Below are 12895 nucleotides of genomic sequence, written 5' to 3' on the forward strand. Positions count from 1 at the left end.
TCTCCTCCTAGATAAGCCATAGGCACTACAAGTGCTCCCTCATCATCACACAAGGATCTGTGAAGCCAGATCTCAATCTCCCACATCTTCCAGACACATTCATCTCCCCTCTCTTCACACCTTACCTCATGGCTCTGCTCTCTGCTCCAGCCATACCAGACATCTCTGTATCCCTCCAAAATGCTAGGCTTTCTCGTGTCTCCAAGACTTTCCACATGCTCTTTTCTTTGCTATATCTTTTTCTGCTGCAAGCCCAACTCAGATGTCATCTCTCCCAGCTAAAATTGGTTGTTCAACCCTTATTCTTCCATGGCACATGGTCCTGCTGCTGTGGTGATTACAACATACTGTGAAGAATGCTCTTTGTTTAAATATCCATAACTCTAGTCTGCTCTTCTCAAGAGAAGCAGCATCTGGTAGTGCAAAGGGCACTGGATTGGAAGCAGAAACTGGACTGGAGATCTAAATCAGGAACTTCCTAGGTATGTGATTGGTGTAATGCCTTGTTTCTGCATCTGTAAAATGGGAATAATTAATACGATTGTCATAAAGATCACAGGAGTTAATATATGCAAAGTATTGATATATTGGAAATAGAGCACAAGTGCAGGATGGCATTATCACCAGGGTGGATGTTCAATATGAATGAAGACACACATTCCTACAATTCATGCTGAACTGAGGGTCTACCCAAGGGAGAAGGCAGCAGTATTATGAACCAGTTCTTGTTCTGTGCCCAAGGGAAATGGGGGCTTATGCTCTGCCATCCTGCCTATCAAAGGTCAAGTAAGATGACGTGCCCATGACACAACTCACTTTTGATATGGCACACGTTTGTGTCATGGCAAATAGTTCATTAATAATGAAGGAAGGACATAGGGTGAAAATATTGAACCTCATCTCTTACTCCAAATCCCATAAAATGATAGAAAAGACATATTTTCTATAGGATTATAGATTTTATTCATCCAGCTGTGAGGAAGAAATTACCATGTTAGACCAGCTGAAGTCACTCAGTAGAACTAAATCAAGATCAGTGGCAGCTTGGACAGAGGTGACCACCCAAGACCAAGTAGCACCTGTGGGGCTCAGCCCTTTTATGGACTTATTTTTATCTACCATGCTAACGATCTGATTGGAAAGGTATTTTATAAAATTTTTAAATGTTTGTTCATTTTTGAGAGAGAATGAGAGAGAGCATGGGCAGGAGGGGGGTAAAAAGAGAGGGAGACAGAATCCCAAGCAGGCTCCGCACCAGCAGAGCAAAGCCTGATGCAGGTCTTGAACCCACAAACTGTGAGATCATGACCTGAGCCGAAGTCAGACGCTCAACTGACTGAGCCACCAGGCACCCCTGGAAAGGTATTTTAAAATCCAAAACAGCACTGAAAACAAACAAGCATCACCATCACCACAAACCACATAATAGTACTATGGGCAGACAGAGTTTTAGGAATTCTTGGGTGACAGAGAACAGATAGGGATAAAACCTGTGAGAAATGACTGGAAGTGGCTACAGCTCAATATTCACAGAAAACCACCACAGGAGGAAGACAGCAGATGAGATAAGGGCAGGACAGGGTCAGAGCGGTTCATCAGAAGACTGCTTCTTTCAGGTCAGTGGCCTCTTTTCCCAGGCCCCACAGTGAGCAGTGGGCAGTGGCAGAGTTAACTGCCAGGTGAAACCTTGAGACCTGCTCTCTAAAACATGCCCGGGGAGAAGCCTGAGAGAGAAGCCCTGGGCCCTCCTGCCGGACACAGAGGAGGAAAAGGAGTAGCAGCTCTCCCAGGAGCAAAATACCCAGAAAGGCCCCATTCCTGGGAAATCCTCCTCAGTTTGGCAACTAGTGGGAGGAAGAGGGGTGGCTTCAGCTTGCCTGCTCCCCCACGTGCCTCTCACAAAGCAAAGCCTGCCAGGAAACATGGCCTCCGCTGCCTTCAGGGGCAGCTCTGATGGGGATGCAGACCACACCTACACAGAAACCCATGTGGCGGCTTATTCTACCCCCTGGTCCCCCATTCAGCAATAGCCACTCCGGAGAAGTAAACACTTCCCTGGGGACTTGCTGGGTGCTGTGGAGAAACCCATGGCAGCTGTTTGAAACAGGATGGAACAAAGCTTAAAAACAGTTTAGTCTCCGAGTCCTAAATAACATTCAAAATGAAAGGAAAAAAAAAGAAAAGAAAGCTACAATCCTGTGGTCTAAAGCGGTCAATGTAATCACGGGGCAGGCCACAGTTATTTGGCAAGCCACCCAGGTAGCAGTGAACTTTTTGGTTCTGTTTACAGCCAATGTTTTAATGAGGTGAGAGAAGCTAGGACTGCAAGGTGTGAGGGGACTTACTCTAAAAAATGAGTATATTCACAGTCAACAAAGCAATAAAAGCATTTGTGAGAGGTTTGCCACAAGCAAACTCACTGATGTTTCAGGGGGCCTTGACTTGTCGCTAGGACTGAAAGTTGAGGGAAGTCCCAGGGAGGAAATCAGATGGAGCACGGGCGGCCAGCCTATGCCCACGAAGGTGGATCACAATCCTAGCCCCTCTCCTATCCCAGGTGGATCTTCCGGATTGTGGCAGCGATGACGGAAAGGCAGCCCAGCCTCTCCCAAGGCCGCCAGCTCGGAGCTGCTGTGCCATCTAGTGTCTCAGAGAAGATTCCCCTCTCTACTCAATCTTGATCTGCAGCTTTCCCCAACCCCCCCCCCCCCCCCCCCCCCCGCCAAAGGGCACCTGATAACAACTAAAAGTGAGCCTTCCCCACCACAATCACTGAACAAAGTCACATTTTAAAAGCGGGTTTCTCATGGCAAACAGTGGCATTAAGCACCTCTCACGCTTTGGTCTTTACGGGGGTGACAGGGAAAAAATGGAGAAGAGGTCCTGCAAATCAGACCCCAGCCTGTTCAAACGGTAATGAAAGGGTCCCAAGGACTGAAGGCAATTTGGCTTTCAAGAGTCAAGGGAACACTGTGCCCCAAGCGGGAGGAGGGAACCCCATGCACCTTCACAGAGTAACCTATGAGGCTGGGGAAGTGAATTGACTCTCTGGCTGCTCTGAGTGGCAGCCGGTGAATGTACCTGGTCTTTACTTGTCCTTCTCCAGATGTCACAGGGAGAGATATTAGGCATCCCTGCTTCTTTACAAATCTGCGTGGTGCCACATTGATGTGGATTTGTCGGATCCTGCTGTGGAAAGGCCTAGTTTCTGCAGGGGATGCATTCTGGCAGCAATGTCTAGTTACAGACAAGATAATAAACGGGGATGGATGGAGAAGCAGTTTATACATTAAAGGATGGGAGGGCTCAGGTGATATTGGAAGCTGCTGGTAAATACAGTTTTATCAAGGAATTTATCAAGGTCAGAGACTGAGCTCCTCAGTTATTGGAACGTGGATAAAATGAGGGATTCGTCCAGACACCAAGCAGCACGTGGGCATGGCCAGTGGTAAAATATGCAGGTGAGAGAATAAATAAGCCATTCTTCTAGACCTGTCGTCTAGTAGACCTATTCTCTGGTGCATGGGAAAAATACCCAGAAAAGTCAATGTTATAAATATCTAGTAAGCCATGGTCATGCTTCAAAATAAAGGAAATGCTTTATTATTTTTTTTCTGAGGGGTGGGGGTGGGAATGCTTTATTTTTCTTGCAACACTCCACCTCATCCCACCTCACTGTCCTGCTTATAAGTCATTTCTCAAACGTGGTCATTTTCCAACACCCTTAAGATTGTGAGAGCTCACCTCTTTCCGCTTCCCTTAAAGGAAGTTTGGTTTTATTTCCCACCCTCTTGTGTAATAAACCAACAAAACGTGTTTCTTTTCTTTACCTCCCAGGATCCTTGCTTCTTAAGAGTTACATCTTCCATGTTAGAGACATTCCAGGAACCTGGTGACTGGACATTTGCAGTGTCCTGTCCAGATCACTCTGCTCACTTCTCTGCCACACCACCACCCCTTCGCCTTATCTTTAACCCAGAAAAGAACACTTTAGGTTTATCAGATGCAATTAGGCATTTTTTAGTTCTGATAGCAAAGCCTGTACATCCCTATGTACATTCTTTCCTTTATTTGTGAGGTTAGAAATGAACATTGTCCACCATTGCAGTAAAGGGCAGATGCTTTATGAATATTTGTGAGAAATGAAGTCACCCTCATCAGGACATGGGTAAGGAGCCATAATTAAGGCCCCTGAGTGCTAACTGTTTTTAGGAGAAAGTAATTTAAGGTTTTTCATGTTTAGAAATTGAATATGCCCAACATACTTCCAGCAAAAGTGGTTACTATGGGGACACACCAGAAGTTTAATATTAAACCTTTTAAAAGGTGCAAGTACAAATATTTTCCTGCAAAACATCTAAGCAGCAAGTTGAGAAAACAACAAATTTAGATGGCATCAGAGAGTATAGCTACCTGCCTTCGTGTATGATGCATATATACAATCAGATAGAAAATGCAAACAGTTTTTGAGGAGGTGCTATGTATACGCATTATTACTTTTTCCTTGCAAAAATTCATTCTTACTTTTTTTTCTTTTTGCAAAAATTAATTCTTAATCAGGGACAGATGGACTACCTATATTTCTTTGGATTTCACTTCTTATTTAATAAACACACTAGAGAGGGTGAAGTTGCAACCTAATAGAGAAGATTGAATATTCTCCATGAAAAAAAAAAATGGAATGAAATTGGCTTTGGAGTAAGCAGACATGGACTCGGATTCTGGCTCAGCCACATATACTTCCATGTGATGTCAAGGAAAGCACTTGACATCTACTAAACTCAATTTCTTCAAATGTAAATCGTGGATAATAACATAAGTCCTACTCATTGCATAGAGTGGTTTTGAGGTTCAAGGACATGATGTATATAAGGTCACTATGTAAACTATACAGTGTGATTCATACATTAATTATTAAGTTTTGTTTGTAATTCTGGCCAGTGGGTTGATGTGAGTATTTTTCTAAGTAGATGACAACGCTTGTACTCCACTCAGGTCCATGAGGTCGTAATTGAGTAAGATGAGATTAGTCTGTCATAATTATTATATATTTTTAAGATTATTTATTTATTTTGACAGAGAGAGACAGAGAGAGAGAGCACGCACAAGCAGGGGACGGGCAGAGAGAAGGAGAGATAGAATCAGAAGCAGTCTCTGCGCGGTCAGCGCAGAGCCCGATGTGGGGCTCGAACTCACAAACTGTGACATCATGACTGAGCCAATATCAAGAGTCGGATGCTTAACCGACTGAGCCACCCAGGCGCCCCTGTAATTATTATTTTTAAATCAAATACCCATGACGTCTTTCCTCACCAATGCTCTAAGAATAAACCCAGCAGGCCATTTTGAATCCTGTTTGGCTTGGGAAAGGTGGTAGGCCACAGTAAAGAATACAGACTCCAGAGTCAGACAGACCTGCACCATATCCCGAGTCCAACACTTTTGGGATAAACACAGGCAGGTGATTTAACCTATGCCTGTTTCCTAATCCATAAGATGGGGATGGTATTAATAACTACCTCACAGTTCTGTTGCAAGAACTGAATGAGATAATTGTTGAGCATAGTGCCTAGCATAGGTAAGCTCAATAAATGTTGGCTGTGATTAAATATAATCGTATTTGTTTTTCCCTTTACAATCTCCTTGTGAAGATGGGAGAGGGCAAGCCGGTATTACTAAACTCACTTTATAGTTTAAGAGATTTGTCATCTGAAGATGTTGGGTTCTTATTAGTGATTTGGTAAGATGAGAATCCAAGGCTCTGGAGCCCAGTCTTGCTTTCACTTTATTTGGCAGTTTCTTGGGTCAAATGCATGTATCTCAAATGCTGTCATTAAATTCTCAAAAAATAATTAATTTTAACCTCACGGAACTCAATATCTTGCATTGTGTCTTTAGTCTCAGCATTCTCTATAGACAGCAGAGAAACCTGCCGATTGCAAAGCGGACCATCCACACCTCTCTTTAATGTTCTTCAATGGTGCCCTAAATGTCTATAAAATAATAGCCAGTGCATACAGAGTGCATAGCTGACCCCCCTCAATTAGACCTGGGCCTACCTCCCCAGCCACATTTACTAGCACTCTTGGTCTGGGCATTCATTCACTCTGAAATAGCTTATTGTTCCTTGCTGGAACTTTCCTGACATCTTTCTGGCCCCAATCCCACCTCTGTACTCCTGTCAGGCTGTTTTCTTTCTTTGTTCTGGCAAGAAGAACACTAAAATATTATTTTTGCTGCTGTTATGAAAGGGCTTGAGAATGAATTTAAACATCCAACAAGGACTAACTGAATGTATTAGAGACATTCAGAGGATAGCCTACTATACACCTCTTAAAAATCCCATCCTTGAAGAACATTTAAGGTTAAGAGAAAAAACCCACAATATATGGCCCTTTGTAGCAACGTGGATGGAACTGGAGAGTGTGATGCTAAGTGAAATAAGCCATACAGAGAAAGACAGATACCATATGGTTTCACTCTTATGTGGATCCTGAGAAACTTAACAGAAACCCATGGGGGAGGGGAAGAAAAAAAAAAAAAGAGGTTAGAGTGGGAGAGAGAGCCAAAGCAAAAGAGACTCTTAAAAACTGAGAACAAACTGAGGGTTGATGGGGGGTGGGAGGGAGGGGAGGATGGGTGATGGGTATTGAGGAGGGCACCTTTTGGGATGAGCACTGGGTGTTGTATGGAAACCAATTTGACAATAAATTTCATATATTGGAAAAAACCCCACAATATATTACTAAGTGTAAAAAGTTAGGAGTTTAAAAATAATAAGAAGGACAGGCACCAAAATGTTAACAATTATCTCTGGGAGATGTAATTGCAGGTGGTATTTATTTTTCTTTAACTCTTTTCAGTAGTTTCCAAATTTTCTACAATGAACATATTGACTTTAACAATAAAAAGTCAGTAAAATATTATAATGAACCCTACACTGTAAATGGGCAGCTGTATCCATCTTCTTCTCTCCCAAATCTGAATCTCAGTGGCAGTGATCCAATGGCTGGCTTCATGTAAGCATGAGGGATAAGTAGTAAATTGTCTTTAGAGAGGAGAGGCAATAAACCCAAACCTAAGAAATGGACCTCTTAATGCAATCATTTCTTCTGGTAAGTTCTATAAGCTTTCATTTAGGGCACAGCAATCTTTCCAGAAAAAAACAAACAAAAACAACAACAACAAACCAAAAACAAAAAAAAACAAAAACAAAACAAAACAAAAAAGGCAAAATTTTGTCATGCAGTGAAAGAAAAGATTCACAGTGAATTTCTTATTTCATAGAGATTAGGATCTTTAAGTCATGTTTCTCTCTCTTTTTTTTTTTCCATATTTCTCTTTTCATCTGATTTGCATTTGAGGATGAATTTCATAACTTTGAACATTTCTTAGCACATCCCAACAGAAATCAAAACCCTAGGAACCACTGACTTTAGGCTTGCTAATCTGGGTTCCCCTGAGGAAGCAACTTTCCCTATAATTATCAGGATTTCAAATTTCACACCCTCAAAAACAGCTTGGACAGAATAAGACCCTATTAAAAGAGGCTCTACTAATTTAGAAAGAAATACATAGCCTCTCATATGCCCTCTAGAGCAAATGTGTGGAACAGCAGGTGGGAGCTATCTTAATGCAGCCAACTAACACCCCCACTCCCACCTGGTATTTTCCCCTATCATTTGATCATCTGAATTGTTTCCTTTTAAACTTATGCCCCATAGCATATGTTAGAAAATATTAGTTTATCATATGAAATAAATGAACTCAAGTTTCTGGCTTATTGGGAAGATTCCAGAATCTGCCAAGAATTCTTTTTGTTGATTCTCTTTCCCTTAGCTATATATATTTTACATGTTTATATATTATTTCTTTGTTTTATATATATATATATATATATATATATATATATATATATATTTATGTATATGTATTTATATATTATATATATGTAAATATATATATGTAAGTATATATATATATTTTTCCTTCTGGTCAAGCCAACTAACCTATCTCTTTCTGAACTACTTAAGCTTCTAGGCTTTAAGGGAATTCCCGAATTGCAGATCTACCTAGAACTAGATTTGGCAAATGGCATCTACTTCATTTCCCTCCCACTTCTAAGCTGGTTTCTGATGGACCATGCTAAACAGCGGGACATCATGTCTCACTTTTCTTGGAAGAAGAGGTTGAGAGGCATGTACAGCAAGAACCTTCGTTGTCTCTTTTTACCCAGCTAGCTGCAAGTTTATAACATTCTGCTTATCTGGTCACTCCACATCTTTTTGCCCATGGCCCCCTATCCAAAATATCTGCTCAAAGGTAAGCAGAAGGAACATTTCTATTGGCAAGGATCTCCACTGTATCTACTCGCTGTTGGGTAACCTCTTGCTTTTAGACTTATAAACAAAGCAAAATCAAAACAATTAGCTCCAAGAGCTCATTTTAGGTTTGATGGCTCTGTGAGCCCCAACAACAGCACCATCAACTGTCATTGTTCTATAGCACTTGCCCCCCAGTGCCATCCAGGTCTGCACCTGTGAAACCAGGATGGGCATTGTGAGTCACTCTGCCTGCCACCACATAAAAAGCTAATTTCACATTCGGGATGTATGTTTTTTTTTCAATACCAATAGCAACAAGAGTATGCCAAAAAATTTCCCCTGAAGCTCTATTCTGTTTTTTAAACTACAGAACATTCTTTCATAGTTTGACAGTTAAAATGCTGCAGTTAATGTAATAAACAGAGAATTTTTCTAAGTAGCCTGTCAAAACAAGTGACACTTTTTTTTTTTTTTGCTAGCGAGTCTCAGATTCAGAACAATGGGAAGTACCTTTCAAAGCAACATCTTCATTATACAATCAAATTCTCAAAGTAATCTTCTCATCAAAGAATATTGTGTTATTTCTTTCCCAGTAATTATCAGAGTTCTGCAGCCTCTCTGGCAGTGGTGACTATTATAAAATGCAGCTGTGCTGAGTTTAAAAATTGGGGGGTCCTGCCCTGGTCGACATGGAGCCAATGCATCTCATGCCTCCACATTTCCTAATGACTTGGCTGTCTGGGCAGTAAAGCGTCAACATTTCCAGGACCTTTACACATGCCCTCAGGTTTCTAGGAGCAAAGTGCTCAAGGGGTCTCTTTAAGGACAGCAGTGATACTGGAAATTCTTGATCACCTAAGCATATTTTCTTTCCACTTAAATAAATTAGACGTTACAAAGGTTATTATCAGACTCCCTTCACCCCAAAAAAGGTGTATGTGTGTGTATGTGTGTGTGAGTGTGTGTGTGTGTGTGTGTGTGTGTGTGTGCATGTGCATAGGTTTGAGAAAGTCTGTCTCAAAAAAATTAGATTCCTTCTTTTTCACTTTCTCATCTCTTGGGAGCTGTCATTCCAATAGAAAGAAAATCTAAGAGTATTGAGTCAGAAGAACTACCAGTTCGATTCCAATTTTGTAGTTTGATAAAACCTGGAAAGGTAAGAAAATCCCAAGGGAACTCAAAATGATATGTCTTGGAATACTAGTAAAACCTGTATGTTCTAGTGATAGACTGGAAAAATCCAACCTTTGGAATATAGTTTTCTCTGAAGAATCTTTGGGCTGCCAAGGATCATGCAATTCAATGCTGTATGGAAGAAAAAAAGCACAAGCACAGGCTCTCTTTCTAAGGGTGACTCAAGAAACCAGCTCTCAGGGTCTTGTGAGGGTGAATCAAGACAATAGCATGAATGTTTCTAGCACACAATAGGCACTCAATAAGTGTGTTTGTTGCACCAGATCCTAATTTGGGAGGGCCTCACCTCCTGGATTATAAATTCTCCAAAGGCAGGAACCATTTTATTATTATTATTTTTTAAAGAAAACCTCTTGGTACATGCTCAAAAATCTTTGTGAATCAAATGGCATTTCTGCTTCCCTTGAAGCAACTAAGAGCTGCAGGAACATTAGCTGCCAACAGACATTCATTTGTTCATTCGTTCACTCAGCAAAAGTTTATTGGTGGTCTATTTAGTGGAATGCACAGAGCTAGGAATATGGCCTTTTCCAACTTCTATGCCAGATTAAATCCCCCCTCTCCATATTATACTCTATTAATGTACACTACATTTTCCTTTGTAGCATGTACTGCAGCTATGACAAAATGATTCCTTGCCTAACTATTTAAGGTCTGTCTCTTGGACTACGCAGAAAGCTCCAGGAAGGAGGTGCAACCCTCTTGTTCGATGTTTTAGCCTTAGCAACTAACATAGTATCTAGAACAAAATAGGTGTTTATCAAATATTGGTGAAGTGAACAAATAAATGAAAAAAGAAATGGGATATGTCTTTGCCTTTCAGAAACTCAGTTTAAAGCAATGTTTCTCAATAGGAGCATTATTTTCAGGACAGCCCCTTATTTTGTAGGGTCCTAGGTATTGTTGGGTGTATTTGGCAACCCTTGGTCCTAACCACTGCCCAGTGAATGGCAGAAGTGTGCCCCCACATGTACTGAGGCAACCAAAACATCCTCCCACACTGATGCCCCACTGATTCAGAACTACTTCTGATTCTGATTCTGTCCCACTTCTGATTCAGAACCACTGTATGGCTTTGACTTGAATGAAAGAGGCAAGAAGAGCAAGAAGGGGATGGATCTAGGAAATGATGAGAAAGTAAAAATGATGGACAATGGGACATAGGTGTGTGGGGAAGGGAGAGAGGAAGTGGACTCACGTGAAAGAAAGCACAGTTTGGAACGGTGTTCATTTGAGTTCTCCATGCCCTGATGATTCCCTTGTGCCCCCTTAGCCACCCACCCCTGTGATGTTTCAGGACAGACAGAGCATAAATCAGCTGGGCAAGGTTCTTGGATACTACCCATAATTAGGTCAGTGAAGTTCTGGCTTTTCTGTTTGATAGTTTGGATTTTCCCATACAATTTTTGTTTGAAGAAAGGGTTTTGAGGATAAAGGACCAGAACCTAACCAGTGTTCCAGAGTCAAACATGGTGGTGCTGACTAGGATAAGGGCAGGCCTATGAAACACATGGAGGTGGACATTAAGACCCAAGAGAAAGTCCTGACAAAGGAGACATCGCATGACAACAAGTGAAATATGTTGAAGAAAGGAAACAGAGAAGCACTAAGAAGTACTATAAGTTGGCATGAGGGGCAGACATTGAGGAAGTTGGCCTAAGGGGCACGGCACTTTTGGAAAGTGCCCCATGGACATAACAAGACATGTGAAGTTTAATGCACTTGTTGAGACCCACGAATAAATGGAGGTTGGCCATGCCTGTGACTCAGAATCGACATCCACAGCTGCTGGCACTGGCCACAGGGTGGAGGGCCGTTTCATTCCCAGAAGAAAATCATAAGCCTGTGCATGGTGGCCTCAACACCAAGTGCCAAGTCATGCCTTATTAAAAAGGTTTCCCCAAGATTGGGACTGTGGCATATGCTTCTTTATATGTCTCACAGCAACTGGGAGAGTTCTCTAAGTACAACAGGGGCTCAGTACATTCTTTCTGAATCCATCTGATTAAACACTTCAGAATCCTCCAGTTTAGCTGATAGGTTGTTACTGAAGGTGAGGTGGGTTTCAGTTGAGATGGAAGGGAGAGAGCATCTTACTAGTGGGAGGAGGTCTTGAAGCACTAATGCAACAGTGGTATTCTCTTAGGAACGTGTCTTTAAGCTAACGAGCAGAAGGTTCAAAATGGTGTGAAAGGATGTGTTGAATGAACGAACGAACAAAGGCACGGGCATGATGTCTATGGTTCTGATGACCTCCGCCCTATTCCATTAGAAAGACAGGGGCTGTCACATTCTGGCATGGAAACAGAGCAGTTTCTGTTCGTCATTGCCCAAAGGTTTTCTTTTAATGTTTATTTATTTTTGAGAGAGACAGAGACAAAGTGTGAGAGGGGGAGGGGCAGAGAGAGAGGGAGACAGAATCCAGAACAGACTCCAGGCTCTGAGCTGTCAGCACAGAGCCCGACACGGGGCTCGCATCCATAAACTGCGGGATCACGACCTGAGCTGAAGTCGGACACTTAACCAACTGAGCCACCCAGGAGCCCCCTAAAGGTTTTTTAATATGTGGACTTAGTTTTGACATCCCGAACCAACCACTAAAATTCTGTACAGTTTTAACTCATGCAAAAGGGAAATGGATTTATCTGGCTCAAAAGTAAAATAGAAAAGAGACAAACACTGCTGTGTCCCACCTCCAGAGCCTCCCCTTTGGCCCTGAGTGCAGGCCAGGACCTGGGAAATCAGCCTGCTTCCCTGTGGCCCAGGTGAGTGTCGTGCTTCCGCATGCCCATGGCCCCAGGGGACTGGCACAGGGTGCGCACTGCGCTCTTACTCACGGTTTGCGGAGGGTCATCCTCATGTGGGCGTCTGGGCCCATCTGCGACAGCAGCAGCATGGTGTCCTGAAGCTCCTCATCACACTCCTTCTTCTCCTCCTCAGTAGGCAAAGGGGCATCCTCGTGCTCGTCATCCAGAAATCGATAAAATAAATATTTGTCTTGGAAATGGTGTTCCTGGTCCACTACGTGAAACATGAAGGCAAGGATCAGCTGTTGTCCCTCTGCCTCACAGCCCCGTTTACCAGAAGCAAACGGCTGGTGTCGGGGAAGAGAGCCAAGTGGCAGCAAAGCGGTGAGACTCCTCAGCCCTCTGATCCCGCCTCGCCCAGGGCCGTGCAGCTGGAATACATGACTTCCCAACTGCGGTCATGCACCTCGAGGCTCTCTCTGACCCGCCCGCCACCGGCTGGCCCCACCACGTTCTTATGAGAACCTGCCAGCTTTTCTGAGATGAGCACTCTGACCAGCAAAAATTGCCTTGGTGACATCTTCTGGCATGTGGGACATGTGTCCCAAACAGGAAAATAACCAACTGCCA

The 12895-nt window shown here is 42.7% G+C and overlaps 1 protein-coding gene across 8 annotated transcripts in view; it reads right to left on the bottom strand.

The window, feature by feature from the left end:
- RAPGEF4 (Rap guanine nucleotide exchange factor 4) overlaps nt 1-12895 on the bottom strand; it is a 289302-nt gene that overhangs the window by 71287 nt on the left and 205120 nt on the right. For all 8 annotated transcript variants that reach the window (XM_060621676.3, XM_060621675.3, XM_060621679.3 and 5 more), the window contains one exon: nt 12356-12539. In XM_060621676.3, the coding sequence (XP_060477659.1) occupies nt 12356-12539 (184 nt within the window). The remainder of the gene's footprint in view (nt 1-12355; nt 12540-12895) is intronic.

Source organism: Panthera onca, chromosome C1 (genome assembly GCF_046562875.1).
Source record: "Panthera onca isolate mPanOnc1 chromosome C1, mPanOnc1 haplotype 2, whole genome shotgun sequence".
NCBI classification, from domain to species: Eukaryota; Metazoa; Chordata; class Mammalia; order Carnivora; family Felidae; genus Panthera; species Panthera onca.